The 18,535-nt window shown below is 35.8% G+C and overlaps 1 protein-coding gene across 1 annotated transcript in view; it reads right to left on the bottom strand.

Annotated features, from left to right (window-relative positions):
- The window catches only part of LOC107551442 (dual specificity protein kinase CLK4-like), a gene marked incomplete at its 5' end in the record, with an annotated part of 138,892 nt that overhangs the window by 7,950 nt on the left and 112,407 nt on the right, over positions 1–18,535 (bottom strand). The window contains 7 exons of the mRNA XM_016233045.1: positions 2,154–2,270; positions 3,903–3,950; positions 6,485–6,511; positions 7,498–7,524; positions 9,061–9,087; positions 10,143–10,169; positions 18,185–18,211. Of these exons, the coding sequence (XP_016088531.1) occupies positions 2,154–2,270; positions 3,903–3,950; positions 6,485–6,511; positions 7,498–7,524; positions 9,061–9,087; positions 10,143–10,169; positions 18,185–18,211 (300 nt within the window). The remainder of the gene's footprint in view (positions 1–2,153; positions 2,271–3,902; positions 3,951–6,484; positions 6,512–7,497; positions 7,525–9,060; positions 9,088–10,142; positions 10,170–18,184; positions 18,212–18,535) is intronic.

Genomic DNA, 18,535 nt, shown 5'->3' with positions numbered 1-18,535 from the left:
GAGAAATAAAAAGCGATACTTATCCTTTGCTGGTATCCCTGCCCGGTGGAGTCGATGGTCTTTACACTCTTCGGTCTTCCCACGAGGAGGCCGTCACGCGACGGCTGTCGCGGTAAACTAAGCTTTTTTTATACCCGTCTAACAAAATACTAAATTAATTCAGCTGGACACACTTTCCTTATTTTTTTCCACAACAAATGGCCAAGCCAGCGTAGACACTGACAAGATACGCGATACAGAACGAGACCAAACGCGATATCAGCACGTCTCCACACAGTTAACAAAACAAGCGTTTCCTAGCAACGACAACAGCACTAAACACTAATGAGACAAGTAAATACACTTACGAACTGCTTTTAACTTTCGCTGATAAAGACTGCTTCTCTCAAAGAGTATTTCTTTACACTGTTTTCTGCTGGCACTTGAACACACTTTCCTTATTTTTTTCCACAACAAATGGCCAAGCCAGCGTAGACACTGACAAGATACGCGATACAGAACGAGACCAAACGCGATATCAGCACGTCTCCACACAGTTAACAAAACAAGCGTTTCCTAGCAACGACAACAGCACTAAACACTAATGAGACAAGTAAATACACTTACGAACTGCTTTTAACTTTCGCTGATAAAGACTGCTTCTCTCAAAGAGTATTTCTTTACACTGTTTTCTGCTGGCACTTGAACACACTTTCCTTATTTTGTTCCCACAACAAATGGCCAAGCAAGTGCAGACACTGACAAGATACGCGAATATCTATATACACTGAATATGCAAACAAGCCAAGTCATAAAGTCAACTTAATTTTTAAAGCACTCTATACAATCTCAATCTAACAAGTCAATAGTGTCATTATACAGCTCAGGTCGGGTCAATATTGATTCAGTTCAGTTGTATAACTGTGTAAAATACATCAGTTGTATATACATACTGTATACAGTGTTTATGTGCATATGTATGTATGTGCGAGTGCTTTGACAAACTCCTGTGCACTCCACTGCACTCTGAACAAGCAAAAGACACACGAGAGTAGTGTTTTACATTTTTCACATCAGTGTGTAGTTTGGCTTGTACGTGACTAATTATTTTATGTTTGTGTGTGCAGTTATTATGCAAAAATAAAATTTTTAGAAGAGTTAAAATAGTTCTGAATGAAGTGTTTGCTTTTGCAAGATATGTGTGATGTTTTGCATGTTGTTTGTGTGTTTTGTGATTTTGTGTGTAGAGTTTTGAGAAATGGAGCCATGTGTAAGTATTTTTTAAAAGGGGTCACATGATGCGATTTCAATTTTTCCTTTCTCTTTGAAGTGATACAAGCTCTTGGTGCATAAAGAAGATCTGTAAAGTTGCAAAGACTAAAGTCTCAAATCCAAAGAGATATTCTTTATAAAAGTTGAGAGTCAACCACGCCTACCTAAAACGGTTCGTTCGAACACGCCCCCACATATCTACATCACGATGTGGGAAGATTTGCATAACGCCGCCCAAATGTTCACGCAAAGAAAGAAGGCGTAACTTTTATTCTCGCTGTAGTATTGTTGCTGCCGCCATGTCGTGAAGACGCTGTGTGTTTAGTTGTGAAACCGAAACTACTTTGTTTGGCCTTCCAAAAGAGGACGATATCCACTACGTCATGCCTGGAGCTGATCCGTGCTGGTCGCTGAGGAAATACATCAACTTCGCGCTGTGGATCACCGGATCGGCTTTCACCGTGGACGAAGCGGAGTCAAGCCCAGGGTTGTCACATGTGGTTGCTGCAAGCCCGCCGGATGCTCCTTCGTCGAATCCACCGGCCACGCCGTTCTCAAGTCCGCCGGCCTCCGCTCACTCTAGGCCTCCGGCCGCCGCTCACTCAAGGCGGTGTGGGACGCTGTGTGTTTCGTTGTGAAAGCGAAACTACTTTGTTTAGCCTTCCAAAAGAGGACACGAGGCCTGGACTTTTTTTTGTTGTTGTTATATTATGTTTTAATGCGGCAGTCGTCCGTGAGGGGCTGCCGCTTTTACTTTTGTTTTGTGTTTGTTCATTTGTTTATTAAAGTTAAAGTTAAATGTTCGCCGGTTCCCGCCAACTTTGTTACAGACCCATTTAAACAAGGAAACGCACAACCTTTAAGGCATCACAGAAGCAGATAAAATGAGAGGAGTGTCTTACTGGTTCTCCAGGTGGGCCGCGTGGACCATCTTTCCCTGTGTTTCCTGGAGGTCCTCTTGCACCGGGTGCTCCAGGAGGGCCTGGAGGTCCAGGTGGGCCAGCTTGTCCTTGATCACCCTGATGAAAACATACAGACATGTGATATAAAATTAATTCCTCAAGTAAGTCACAGCAAAACATAAGCACAAATAACATTCTCTTGAAGTATTTATTTTGTTTCATTATTTTATTTTCATTTCATTGTTTTATTTGGAAAAGTGAATGGAAGATGATGTTTTAAGATTCATTATCACAACTTCTTTATTGTATATAAGTCATTTGCCTTTTGTGAATAATAATAATAATAATACATTAATACAAAATAATAATAATTATGCCTCTAGCACTGTAAAAAATGATTTTTCAAAGTTGTAAATCAAACAGATTAATGGAGTGTTTTACAAGAAAGTATTTCTGTCTATTACAAAATGTATTTGTTACTTGCTTTCAGTGTATAATTACAATTTTTGTCACTACAAGGTTTCCTTATACATCTAATGGAGTGAATCTTGTTAAAAAATGTTATACAATATTTTCAGGATCATTATTTTTGTTTAATTTTTACATTGTGACATTATTATTATTATTTTGTATTACATTTCTTAATCCAAAATAAATGTATTTTATAATATATATAATATATATATATATATATATATATATATATATAATGTGGTAAAAAATGACCCAGATATTTTTTTGTGAGATTTGCCCTGCATCAGCCTCATTCACTGAAGCAGCAAACTTGCATGCAATGCTCTGATCCTTCACACATGGATGAGCTTATTTGATTGTAAGTATAAGACACACAAACAATAACACAAGCAATCATGCAAAATGACATGGGTTAAAATCGAGGAAGATGAAGATCTAGTAAGGTGAGTGTCTGCACATGCCTTGCACACATGCTACCTTCAGCATACGCCTCTGGAAAGTGGGCTGATCGGCCGAGATGTAGCTGTGATCATAACGAGGAAAGACCATCTGTGCATTTGAGTCCCCAATACAAAGAGACAGGAAATCCCCGGAAAAACAGATGGAGGAGGAAAAGACAAAGGAGAAACAATAAGTGCATTGAAAACTTCAGATTGAGGGATAGTGAGGAAACTGAGCAAGATCTCAGGGGCCATGAAGGGAGATGGCCTTCCCGGACATGGAGCAGCTTGGAGATGAAGGCTATGGCAGCAGAGAAGAGACCAACCTTAATGAGAATCTGATTACTATGCAGCCCTGCATGAGTGCCATGACCCTGCGAGAGGAACAGGATGGACAGAGGAGCAGAGATACACAGACCAGTCATCAAAAAAGCATTGACAGAGCATTTCGCTGCCACTGGATTGTGAAATATCAAACACAGTAGAGCACCTTGCAGGAATTTGGTTGATTTAGCTTTAGTTCAAGATATACCCTTCTAATGACAGACATATATATAACAGCAATTATTTTTGACTATTTTGAAATAAAAGCAACGAAATGCTGCATCTCAAAATTGACCAACATCCTTGTCAATGCACACTACTTTTCAAAAGTATTTTTTATTTAGATTTATTATAGGAAAAGACAAAGGAGAAACAATAAGTGCATTGAAAACTTCAGATTGAGGGATAGTGAGGAAACTGAGCAAGATCTCAGGGGCCATGAAGGGAGATGGCCTTCCCGGACATGGAGCAGCTTGGAGATGAAGGCTATGGCAGCAGAGAAGAGACCAACCTTAATGAGAATCTGATTACTATGCAGCCCTGCATGAGTGCCATGACCCTGCGAGAGGAACAGGATGGACAGAGGAGCAGAGATACACAGACCAGTCATCAAAAAAGCATTGACAGAGCATTTCGCTGCCACTGGATTGTGAAATATCAAACACAGTAGAGCACCTTGCAGGAATTTGGTTGATTTAGCTTTAGTTCAAGATATACCCTTCTAATGACAGACATATATATAACAGCAATTATTTTTGACTATTTTGAAATAAAAGCAACGAAATGCTGCATCTCAAAATTGACCAACATCCTTGTCAATGCACACTACCTTTCAAAAGTTTGGGGTCAGTGGATTTATTTATTTTTTTAAGAAATTAGGAAATTTTTCTTGATCATCAAATCCGCATATGAAGGATTTCTGAAGGATCATGTGACACTGAAGACTGGAGTAATGATGCTGAAAATTCAGCTTTGCATCACAGAAATAAATGACATTTTAAAATATATTAATTTATTTTAAAAACACAGTATTACTGTATTTATTGTATTTCTGATCAAATAAATATAGACATCTTTCAAAGACACTTAAAAAATCTTACTGACCCCAAACTTTTAAATGATGGTATGTACATTTTATGTCATTTTAATTCACTTTAATATTTTTTTCCCATGATTTTGTAAAAAAAAAACTGTAAAATAAGTATTTATTTAAATTAAGCAATTGTTATTTGCTGTCATTATAATATATATGATATGATATGATATAATAATTAAAACATTATGAATAATATCCCATTTGCTTATACAGTATATAGTATACATTCAATATATATTGTTGAGTTCTCATTGGATATGACTGGATCGGTTATTCAAACTCATGCCATGTCATGAAAATTAAAAACAACACTTTCAATTTTGACTTGCTCTAAATACAGACAACGTGTCTGCACTGCATAAATAGAACTGTGATTCAAATACAACATGACCAAATAATGTAAAATTGTTGGTCTTGCCACCCTGAAATAACACTGGACAAAAACCCTGGTTTTATTTTTGTTGTCTTAAATCACATTGGTCTGAAAAACATATTTATGTTCACTTGTCTCTGCAAACCACAATCTGAGGGCTGGATTGTGCTGACAGCAGTAACAGAGAGCTGCTCGAGAAGCACAGAGAAATGTCACATGCCTGCTGCAAAAGATTTTAAATAAGGTTGTGCCGTCCAGGTAAGGAAGGATGTCACTTTTTTCTCTCTTTGAACTTGAGAAACTGACAAAAATTGAAAAGTGTAAGGATTATTTTATAGCTTTTCACTGTCGTGTTTTTTTTTTTTAAACCTGGCAAAGCTTTGAAAGTTAAAAAGCTAATCAAAGTTAGCTTCAAAACATCGGAGAACTAAAGCCTTGCAACAGAGAAAGAGAAAAAAAGAGCAAAACAGAGAGCAAGTAAGAGTGACACAGCATGTAGATGCCAGCGTGAGGGTTGAGTTAGCAGGGATGTGGTGACCTGAGGTATGCTTGAGGTTTCCCACACTGCTGCTTTACTCAGCACTACACACACGCTCAGCTAACTAAGCTTCCCATAGACTTCTATTGTTCTTACATTATATAGATTACGCTAATTATATTTTCAGCAGACTAACCCCAACCCTAAAATAAAACTTGTGGCATTTCTAAAAGAAAATAAAGACATCATTTACTTTCTATTTTTCCTTTTGAGAGCTTCCCCACAGGGAGGTTTGTTAGGATTTAGCTGGCCTGTAGACATTTTTCATTTTTGTGCTCTGAAACATGCAATCAACACACATGCACAGATACACACAGAGCACACTCCTTAATGAATCAAAATAGATTCAAAATAGATAACTCCCATGATTGTTTCTTTTAAACATACAAGAGGAGCAGGAATATGTATCAGAGCACTGTTCAAGTCATTTCAAAAAGTAAAATTTTATATGATTATGTTTGAATGTATGTGTGTGTATGTATAAACCATTTTTATTTATATAAATTATAGTGCTTAATTTAAATAAATACTTATTTTACAGTGTATAAAAAAAATGAATGTTGACACAAATGTTGGTAAATTGACAAAAATATTGGTGAATTTCGGAACACATGTAGGCAAAATGAACACTTCTTTGTTTAATGATAATAATTTCAAAATAGCCAAATATTGACCAAATAATCCTATGTTTGGATTGGGGCCACTACTGCCGCACGTGGGTGTGGTCACTCTAAAGAAATTACCCAACCCAATAAAAAAATTCGATATTTTCTTCCCATATCTACTTTAGATGCCCATCTCGCATATCTGCACATTCATGTATTGCCACTTCTTTGAATGTGTGTGAGAAAAATAATTAAGAAAGATCAAGACAATAATAGAAAGAGTGAATTCAGCCCTCTGGCACATACAGTTCAGCATTTCAATTCTGATTTATGATGTATCTTCATAAATGTGATTAATATCTAGTCAGGTATCACCCTCATTATTCTGAGGCACATTTGACATTCTGTTCCTCTGACTGTAAGGGAAAATATTAATATAAAATAAATGTATTAAAAGTGACAGAAGTATGCGTGTACTGACCCTTGGCCCTGTGTCTCCTTGATCACCCTACAACACAAAAAGACAAGAAATACAATTAGCAACACGCAAACTACAGTAAATACTAGATTTCTTGATATTCTGAAGAGAATTTGAGTGGTTCGTGACTGTGTGTGGATGATTGCTGAGGTGCCTATGTGGTGGTTTGCAATTTGTCCGTCCACACCGAAGGTGAAAATGTTGTTGTAAGTGAGATGTATGAAATATTACTTGATGATACTTTTCTTACACACTGCTTTTGTTTTACATCTAACAGAAAGCTTCCTGACCCCCTAACAAGAAGAGTTAGCTCATTTAATCAGCCTCAGTCATAATTTAACCTTTATCTTATAACAAGAGAGCATATAAATGAAATCAGGGCAGAGACTCTGTTTACTAATTACTATAAATGAGGAACACTAATCTGGGAGAAAAAGCATCCTGAGGCTCCATGTTTTTGTTTTATTGTGCATATATATTTTTTTCACTGCAACCAGGAAAAGACTTCAAGACGGTCTTCATTTAACACAGGTTTCTTGTTTCTCTAATTTTATGCCTGACACGGTTTACATCCCCTCCAAAACATGTGTTTGAAGACAAAAGCCAATGCAAATGAAATTTGTGAGTTGTTTTAGAAATTGGAAAACATCTGCTTGCTGAACGAAGCATCCTGTGTGTGTGTGTGTGTGTGTGTGTTGTACGATATTGACGAAAAAAAGATACTAAATGTACCTTATCTCCTTTTGGTCCTGGCAACCCCTGGAAATAAATGAGTTGGGTGTGATGATTAGACAGATTGTCCAAGATGAAAAATTTACATGACTAAAGCCTAAGGGAAAATACAGCATAGTTCAAAAACATACCATGTGAACCATAAGTCATTCACTAAGAGTCTTTAGCATCTCAGTATCCTCTAACTTTCACGTGCATCTCATCTTCAAAGTTTTTTTCTAAGTCATCTTTTTCCCAACTAAAAGCTTAGTACGATATTGACGAAAAAAAGATACTAAATGTACCTTATCTCCTTTTGGTCCTGGCAACCCCTGGAAATAAATGAGTTGGGTGTGATGATTAGACAGATTGTCCAAGATGAAAAATTTACATGACTAAAGTCTAAGGGAAAATACAGCATAGTTCAAAAACATACCATGTGAACCATAAGTCATTCACTAAGAGTCTTTAGCATCTCAGTATCCTCTAACTTTCACGTGCATCTCAAGTTTTTTTCTAAGTCATCTTTTTCCCAACTAAAAGCTTCGGCTGCACCTCACATCTGCACTAGATATAGCTGTAATCTTTGATCTTAAAAGTCATTTGCAAATAACATGGTCAAAAGTCTGGGAATATGATGAATGCACAACTGACTGAACATAAAGAAAATGGTTGGAGTGAAACTATGTGAGTGGAAATGATAGGGAAGAGAGTCTATGGCAACCTTCATACCACAAGACAACTGCCAAATTCACATTTTCTGCACAAATCTGATATTTTTATGAGCTTGTTCACATGACCTTCTCACTGTGACCCATTTCAGACACTGGTCTGAACAGACGAGGCTTCGAAACTGATCTACATATGTAAAACACATTGCTTTGAAAAATAGAGGCAATGCTAGTGAAGCTGATGCAAGGTGCATGTTGAATAATTATGAGGGTGAGGAGGTGAAAAAGGGAGAAATTGCAATAATGATGTAAAGAACTTGAGTGCTGTAAAAACAAACTCAAATTAAAACATTTTATTTTTTAATCAATAGCGGTTTTAACTGAAAACTGTCAGTAAACTGTAAACTGTAAATGTGTTTGTCACATTGCAAAAGTGCATTACCATAATTTAATTCCACATATGAAAGTAGCAAAGGCTGGCATTAAAAATGTCAGAGTCAGTGTGATTCTTGCTGTTCACACTGTCATCTAAACAACATCTGTGTCACATGTGAATTAAATCAGATTCAACCGTGGTGCAACAACAAACTCTTACTCATTTTAGATAGAGAATATTCTATGATGCACATCAGTTATATGCATCACAACATTATCAGCCTGAATGAGACCTACTGTATGACCACCTTAGACTTTCTTTCATGCGAGTCAAAACAAAACAACTGTCTTTCACAGGAAGCCACAGGCGAATGGCGCTTTGAGGTGGTCTGCTTTCCAGAAGAAGTGGTTTACGTTACATTGGACAAATGGCTTTCCTTTGACAGCGCTAAAGAACGTGACAGGGTTCCTAAACGACCGCCTATCTGCAACAGCACAAGCTAACAATGATGAATTCTCTCCTTTTGGTGTATAATCCATTATTTCCATCTCATTTGCGGATAGACATACAAGGTAAAATACACTTTGTGGTGTGTGACCCTATATCTGAGGTGATAGATGGCTTGAAAACTTAAATAGGAGTTGAATCCCCCTGATGCCATGCAAAAATAAAACCATAATTCCTCATGTACACAGTATGAGCGAACAGCTTGCAGATTTGTGTTTAACTTCCATAAACCTACTGTATGAAGTAGCACTTATTTGTCTACAATATAATACAATAACCTTCAGGGCACAGTAGAAATTTGAAATTGTATTTACCTGGCTTCCTTTAGGTCCAGGGTTACCCTGCAAATAAACAAATCAATTATTAAATTTCTAGCCAAAAAGAGCTTAAAAGAGCCCACCTCTAAATCTCTATGACATTGTGGTCTCTAATTATGGTTCAGGTCCCTCTTTCAATGCATGTCTGTAATTTGTTCAACTGTTTTAACATCCGCAAGTCAAACGGATGCTTAGAAAAGTTACACAATTGAGGCATCATTTATATTCGCAACATAAACACAGATTTACATGGCAGATTTTGTCACTGGTGTGGTACCATAAGGTACAACGTCTAAAAGACACATCTTTGTACCTTGTTTACCCCTAAATGGTACATATTAGTGCCTTAAAGTATATATTATTACCTAAAATGTACATATTAGCATCTTTTGAAAGGGTACCATCTCAGTTACAGTTGTGTAACTTTTTTCTGACAGTGTAATGGTTAGTGTTTATGAGCAATAATAATAAAAAATAATGTATGTAATTAAATGAAAGAAGCATCAACTTTGTGGCTGTTTCAGTTACAAGCTTCTTCCAAAGTGACTTAAATCATTTGAAAGCCAAATGTCATTCATAAATTCACAAACTACCTTGGAAAGGCAGATTAAGTAATTAAATGTCCAGTAATGTGAGAATCCAAAACCTGTTTTCCAAACACACACATCTTTGTACCTTGTTTACCCCTAAATGGTACATATTAGTGCCTTAAAGTATATATTATTACCTAAAATGTACATATTAGCATCTTTTGAAAGGGTACCATCTCAGTTACAGTTGTGTACCTTTTTTCTGACAGTGTAATGGTTAGTGTTTATGAGCAATAATAATAAAAAATAATGTATGTAATTAAATGAAAGAAGCATCAACTTTGTGGCTGTTTCAGTTACAAGCTTCTTCCAAAGTGACTTAAATCATTTGAAAGCCAAATGTCATTCATAAATTCACAAACTACCTTGGAAAGGCAGATTAAGTAATTAAATGTCCAGTAATGTGAGAATCCAAAACCTGTTTTCCAAACACACACACACACACACACAGATTCTCATCTTGTCTCTTTAAAGCTCAGGAATACTCACAGGTTTGCCATCCAGACCAAGTGGACCCTGAACAGTGGAAAAAGAGAAAAACAGACGATTAAACCCCAGGAGTCCACCAGACAGCTGGTCATAAAAAGGGAAAGTGCAGATAGACTCTGAAGGGAAGTGTGAGGGGTAAATCAAAACATTTCTAAGAGAAACATAGAATTAAATCAAAATGATCATGTTGGGCCATGATGTCATTCCTCTATTTTTAGGATGAGGACTGGAGTCAGACCCGTTTCTTTTGACTTACAACCAGGAGTCCACCAGACAGCTGGTCATAAAAAGGGAAAGTGCAGATAGACTCTGAAGGGAAGTGTGAGGGGTAAATCAAAAGATAAAGATCAGGAGAGAAACATAGAATTAAATCAAAATGATCATGTTGGGCCATGATGTCATTCCTCTATTTTTAGGATGAGGACTGGAGTCAGACCCGTTTCTTTTGACTTACAATATAAAATCTTGTTATTGCAGCCAAAATTTAAAGATTAGACTTACAGACTTAGTAAAGATTCAAATGCAAGGGTAATCAATGATCTAGAAAAATAGTTGGGCATTGTAATAGCCTTGGATTTTTCATGTGTTTTATCTGTTATACTAATCAGATATGCACATTATACATATGGCTATAAATAAAAGACAATCTAATAAATAATTGTCAGAAGTCATTTCAATATTTAACAAATAAAATCCATCGTAGTCCATTTATAGTGTTTTAAAATTTGTTTTAGTCAGACCAGGAAATTAAAAGCTGTGCAGCTGTCAAAAATAGAAAGGATGTGCCAAATTGGCAGTATAAAATAAGTTATTATTACTTTTATTTTGCAGAAAGCTCCATAGACTGTGTGGGACTGTAATGGGAGCAACCTAGTGTCCAGTATAGACACTCATCTGAGTAGTTGTGAAAAAGGTGACCTTACAGGATTTATTTTTGTTCTGATGTCAGAGGTGAGAAATCTGATTTAAAAGTGTCATGAAGCACCTAGACTTATTCTAAAAGTAGCAGTGTCAGATAAATCACATACTTTTGAATGAATTGTGGGAGGTCATCAAAACGCCAGAGACCTTTGAACTTTGAAACATATATCTGTACAATTTCTGTCCCTTTTTTAGCTGTCTCAAAAGCTTGTGGCAATCCCACATCAAAAATGTACCCTCAGTTTATTCTTTTTTTTGTGTGTGTTAGGGTGGAAAAAGGGGGAAACATGATATCACACATGCATAAACAAAGTTTTGGAAACAGAGAGAGGAACATAGGCCTTGCTGCAACATGCAAGTTGGTCACTCAGACTTGTCATAACAAATGCATGGGAGGTCATCAAAACGCCAGAGACCTTTGAACTTTGAAACATATATCTGTACAATTTCTGTCCCTTTTTTAGCTGTCTCAAAAGCTTGTGGCAATCCCACATCAAAAATGTACCCTCAGTTTATTCTTTTTTTGTGTGTGTTAGGGTGGAAAAAGGGGGAAACATGATATCACACATGCATAAACAAAGTTTTGGAAACAGAGAGAGGAACATAGGCCTTGCTGCAACATGCAAGTTGGTCACTCAGACTTGTCATAACAAATGCATTTAAATAAAAATAAATAAATAAAAAAAACACACACAATCCTGATAAAAGGTGTCATGGCCCCCCAAGACCAATGTGTAGTTGGATGGTTGATCGAGCTCCAGAAGATTAAAAAGTTGGTGGCTTTGAAATCATTTTGACAGTTAAAGATTAAAAAAGGGCTGGAACAAAGAATCCTAAACCCTACAAAGAACCATTTTAGCATAAACGGGTTCTTCGGAACAATGTGATTCTAAATAGAACAATGTGTAAAGAACCTTCAAAGAACCATGTTTTTTTTAAGAGTGTAGAGTCAAATTGGACTCAAATTGGACTACTGCTTTTACTGCAGGGAGGAAAGGAAAGTAGCAATTAGAAAAGATTGAGAGACTATACAGATAAGAGAAGCGTGCAGCACAGCCTAAAACCAGCAACATCCTCTCTATCTGTAAAACCCAGAACATTGATTTTAAAATCTCCCTCTCAATCTGATTGGTGTAGAGCCACAGGTAAGCCTAAAATAATATAGTTTGATCAGCTCTCTAGTCACTCAAACACTCATGATTTGCTGCTAGTACTCACAATGATCTACAATCACAGAAAACAAATTACATTTTAATATTTTGGATTAGAGGTTTGTTAACAACTAACACTAAGCATGAGCAACGGTGATAGTGATGCATACATTAGCAAAGAACACTAATAATTAGTTCAAAGTGTTAAAAAACCATCTACTCCATTTCACCACAACTTCATGTAAAAAAATGATTTTTCTAAATAAATAAAACACAGGTTATTGCAGTACATTTGACAAGAAAACACAATTTCAGTCTTTCTACTTCAAAATTTCATGCGTTACTTAATGTTCTTTGTAACTGTAAAATTATGATTAAAAATTATTTCAGAGTAAATCCTAAACCCATTTTTTTTAAAGTAGCTTTTCTTACTAAAGTTTGTATTTTAAACGTGCATTAATCAGAAACTGTACTGTATTTCCTGCATGTCATTCTTTGAAAATAATTCAAAATAAATGGCATTCAGAGTTCACCAAATGAAAAATTGGTGCTCACGTGTTTGCGTGCGTATAAAATGAACACAAGGCCTAGTGTGACAGGCCCTTCAAACTTCAATGAAGTGTCTGTACCCAAAAGTAAGGGAACATCCAGGGCTAAAATAACGGATGCTAAGCTTCTGCCTTTGAATAAACAGACAAAAGATGTACGAGTCCATTGTGGACAATAAACAATCCCTGATTTTAAGCATTCCCAGAGGTATGTTAAGGACGTGCTAGAAGCTCTAATCATACATCTGGGAGCGTTTACATGGCTTGCTCTCTGCAGTGTCTCCTCATGCTGAGCAGACACCATGTGCACAGGTCAATGCCAGCGGACTTCCTGCAAGAGAAATTAATGAATCAGCTAAGACATTTAACTCTGATTTATGACCATAGTACTCAGGGTCTGAGTCCCTTTAAGCTCATCATTGTGAGGAGGAGATCGGTCTTCCCACTGGTCACTATTGCTGGGTCTCAATCTGTTGACCCTCAGGGCCAAAGACTCTTACATTTGTAATTGAATACTCCATCAAAATTATTGGGGTGTTAAAGGTTTTCTTCCTCAGAAATCCCAGAAACACTACCAAAAAAGAAGCCACTCTTGAATTTTCATGGACAAACATCACTCACATTATGATCCAAGAATGAATCCTTCAAATTTCCAAACGTCCTGCTATCTGCCTCGCACCTGAAGGTCCATATGGATACCACACATGAACTAACATAACTCAATTTATGACCCCCTGAAGAGTGAAGGTAAGCATGAAAAAATAAAATCAATCTGTTATTCCTAAACCTGCTTTTCATTCCTCTCCTGCAACATATTGGCTGGCCAAGTACAAAACCTCCAAGAAAAAACCTCTTACAAAACAATTAAAAGAAGATTAATCCTGGATATTTTATTTTGCACTGCTGAATTCCAAGGAGGAACAGCAGGAAAACATTCCAAAGTAGCACAGATTTACCACATTTATTTAACCACAAAGTGCAAAGGACTGAGAAAGAGGATTCAGATTACCAGTAAAGCCTCGAGAAAATGAAATAATGACTTTTCTGTCTGCTGCCCTTTGCCAGTGTTAAAGTTTTTCAACTTTGCTATAAATTGTAAATTCATCACAGGGTAATCGAAACGCTTTGAGTTCAGGCCTACAAAAGCATTCCTGCTAAAACTGGACTTTGTGGTGGGCTCAATGGTGCTTTGTGGGAAATCTGGAGGGATTGTATCGATAGGCCCTTTGAGTCAAATCAAGACTTAAATGTTTTAATCAAAAGAATCTTTCACAGGTTTTGACTGCATTCACCTACTTAAGAGATTGTGTTTGGGTTGGACAGTATAGAAATGTCCCATCTTTCATTGCCAATATCTGGTTTTAAGCCCTTAAATGCACTGCAACTTTTCCAGTAAAAATATCTAAACGTGATTTACTTGAAGAACATTGCACAAGACATTAAGACTTGTTTTCAGAGAATATATATCAAACTCAATTTGATTAAAGATTTTTCTTATCCCACTTGCAAATTGTTGCAAAAAATTGAATCACAAACTCCATAAACCTACATTTTAGACGAACAAGACAAAAGTACTCAGCATCTATTTTGTAAAAAAATTATTTTGTACAGATCTTATTGTGAACAATTAATCCATGTATGTGTTTCATTTTTACTTTTTTTGACCTCATTATGTTTAATTAAAATATAACTCGATCTTCCAGTGAAACCCTGCATCTTAACAATCGATAACAAGCGACAACAACACCCACATCTCAAAAGTCCCTGTCCGTACATTTTTGATCATCCAATACTGTAAGATGTACATCACAAAACTTAAAGAAATTACGTGTTGCTAATTGAATGTCACAGTGTTATATCGTAACAGAGAAAGAATTTAACCACTTGAAACTTAATAGAATTTGTGATAGCAGGCACGATGTGTAATATATATATATATATATATATATATATATATATATATATATATATATACTGTATATATATATATACAGTGGGTACGGAAAGTATCGTACCCACTGTATATATATATATATATATATATATATATATATATATTAATTTTTTCATGGATTAGGCAAATGTAAAAAAAAATTATATTCATTGGAATATGAATTCATCAATGATTCATTCCATTTTTTTAATTAAAAAAGAGATTAGGCCAATCATATAAGGAACTGAAGTGGACAGCGGATAGAGATGCATAAAATGCAAACCCCCTTGTTGTTCAGGTTTCATTTTTCTGCCTGAAAGAACCACAATCTCATCCCTGTGTGGCTCTTCAAGGCGAGACGACCCCTCATCTGGATCCAATGTCCATGAACTCTCCACGTCTCTCTGTTCTCCTTTCTTCTCTGAAGGGAATATCGTTTATTGGACTGCTTTATACTTCAAGTACATGGAAATACTTTGGGACATGTGACATCCACTTCTCTCCCACCGGGCTGCCAAGAAAGATGTTCCTGGATTTCAAAAAAGAAACACTACCATGTCTAGAATATTCATGAAAAGCCTTCATATGGCATATTTTTGCTCCGTTATTCCGTAACAAGAATTGTTATACTAGACATTTCTAGTATGACAAAAAAGTGCCTTGTGTACTCGTACAACTCGATCTTTCTTAACAACCAATCTCCATCAGTAGTATTATTTCTAAGGGGCTGTTAACACGACACCATTTTCAACTAAAAATAGAAAACTTTTAATGCATTTTGGTGACCTGAAAATGCTACATTTTGAAAACGGGTTTCAAAGTGAAAGTTTTTGAAAGCTATACTGCTATCATCTCCATGTAAACTGCAAATTTGTGAAAACAGTGACCTCATGCGTATTATGTGTTCAGTCTATAGGTATGTACGCAGATGCACAGTATTTCTTTACAGTGGCATCGCCAACTACTGGCCTGGCATGCATAATACAGCATTTTTAGTCGTTTTTCGCAGATCTGTGTGAATGAGATCGTTTTGACATTTTCAGCAACGCAAAGGAAAAATGTCTCCATTTTTAGTACATTGATGTTATGTATTTTCTGTAAATCCCACCTTCTTGTATTTGATGACTGGTCGATTATATAAATTGGTCAGACTATACTTTTCAGTTCTTACCTTCAGCAAGTATGAAAACAATAAAACAAAGCCAAAACCAGGACATTTTAGGGAGTTTAGAAATCCTGGCCAGGACATGTTCGGAAAAAAGAGTCACCCTCTCCATCACATGCTCAAATCCAAAGGGATAATTTATGAGAGAACCTAAACGACAGTCTCATGAGAGCCGTTCTCAGCAGCGTCTGCATGTAATGCAGTATGTTTACGATACCGCTAATCAGCATGTGGGCACCACCTGAGCTTATAAGAACAATGGCAAAGCATCTACACACATGTTGTGTTCCCATATGCGAGTAACATTAACCCAGTGCACTTACAAAACAGAATTAACTTGGATCTAACTGGATTCCATCAAATGTATATGCATACACTTCCTGTTTGGCTCCTGTTGCTCATCAGCTAAACTCCTTACGGGTAGTGTAACGATGTAAATTATCTTTACTTGAAATCATCTGCTTTTTGTCATTAATAATCCTCGCCATATGACGTAAGTTAACACAAACTGTGTGTCAAACCAGTTTACAGGATAAGAACAATCATGTTGTGAGGGAGTAAAGGGGATTGTTTAAAAGATGGCTATTGCTGGTGAATAGAGTGAAATCACTAGCGTATGTTTCACAGTTTCTGGCCGAAAGCATTTTGAGATTGCGTTGTACACCATAAAGGCTGTGGATTTGGGGCGAGTTCACACACGCACCTGTCGCTCTGTTCCAGATGCTACAGACGCTTGGCAGATGCTAATGGACGCGCTCCAGTTTAGGAAATCCGATCCACTCACACATAGTGAGGTGTTCTACTATTGAGCCCAATGAGGCCAAACAAAGTGCCAATGTAGCCTCAGGTGTCTTTTTTTTGAGTGTGTCTAAATCCTTTACTGTATAGGAGTTAACCTCAGTTATATATGTAAGGGATAATGTACATCCAGCCAGTTGTTATTGCAGAATAACCCCCAACAGGGTGATCAGGACCCCGACGCGAAGCAGAGTTTTGAGAATTGAGTTTTAATATTTTATTAGCTAAATAAATGCAAAGCTTCCACCAAGAAAAAACTGTTCCTGGCAAGAGTATAGCGCCGACTTCAGTTACTCGGATGAGCCTGTGTTATTAGTTTTTACCGGTTGTTATCGAGGGATAACATACCTCGGAATGTTGCGACTGACCAACCAGAATCAAGATTTCCTCAGAGCCGTGTAATAAATAATTTGAATGTGCATATATTTACATTTATATCATTTAAAACTATATAAAAAATAAATTTAATTTGTTTATGAAAATGATCACATTCCCATCATTGCAATAAATAAATAAATAAATAAATAAATAATCTCAGATATGCAATTTATGCAATTTCCAGGTCACATTTAAACATTTTACTTTTTATATATGTTTTTTTAAATATATAAAAATACATTTAATTCTTTATGAAAAATATAGCATTTCCATTATTGCAATAAATAAATTAATAAAATGTAATTTAAATGTATGTTTATGAAACGGTCATTAAATAGATTTTAATAACAATAATAATAATAATAATGAATTAATGAATTAATTAATAATGTATTTGAACAGCATGAATTTCATTACTATATTAGCTATTTTACTATAAAGGATTGAATACATACATTTAATTTATTTATGCAAATATAGCATTCCCATTATTGCAATAAATAAAGTTAATTTATGATTTTAGTGTATTTAAATTAACAGTTAATTGATTTAATTGTGTCTGAACATGACTTTTATTACTTTACTACAGTAATGAGCATGATATTGTATTCCTATATTTATTTTTGCATAAAAATGTATACATATGTTTACATATACAGTATATACATAATAAACAATTTAAAAAAACACTTATTTTGATTTTAGAGTGAAATATAACTTTTCTTATATGACTTATGTGAATATGACTTTTCTTTGTCTCAAGAATGAGTATGTGTAGCATGTACACACACACACACACACACACACACACCTGTCTATAATTAACCACAGACTTTTCCCGGCAGACGTACAAATCTGGGAAAACCATGAGTGTATAAAAATATATATTCTATGACCCTGCTAACAAAAATATGTTTTAAGAACGTTTTGCTAAAACATTTTGTGTTTTTATTTATTTAATTTTTGTTAGTTATGTGAACATTCTCTGTTAGCTGGGGAGCTGCACAGATATTTAGTGAGACAGAAATGAAAAACAAACAGAGACGAACAGCAAGTCAACTGGAGGTGATAGAATCAATTAGAAAAAGAGCTCCATAAAATGGAGATTAAAACCCAAGAAGAAACTAGATCATTAAAAAGACATTTACCGGGTAACCGTCTCGCCCAGGTTTGCCCTGTGCAAAGAAAAATTAGATATAATGAATAAATATAGACCTACAGTAGATCAAAAAAAAAAAAGATTACAAATCCCAAGGTAACATCATGACAGTTTTCATAATCTCAAGAGAATCTGTTCAGCTTCATAAAAAAGCCAAATATTTTCAAATCCAGTGTGATAAAAAGTAAACTACTGTAAATTATTCTTATTAACCAATCTGAACTTGAAGAACGTACTTGCACATCCCAAAACTTTAATAGAGAAACACAACCTGTCAGTCTTTCCACAAAGTAAATCTCTGTTTTATGTGTTTATTAGTTGGAATAACAGCACTTTGCAG

Source organism: Sinocyclocheilus grahami, unplaced genomic scaffold (assembly GCF_001515645.1).
Source record: "Sinocyclocheilus grahami isolate Dianchi unplaced genomic scaffold, SAMN03320097.WGS_v1.1 scaffold424.1, whole genome shotgun sequence".
Lineage (NCBI taxonomy): Eukaryota > Metazoa > Chordata > Actinopteri > Cypriniformes > Cyprinidae > Sinocyclocheilus > Sinocyclocheilus grahami.
The sequence above is the reverse complement of the archived record's forward strand: the minus strand, read 5'-3'. Positions and strand labels throughout refer to the sequence as shown.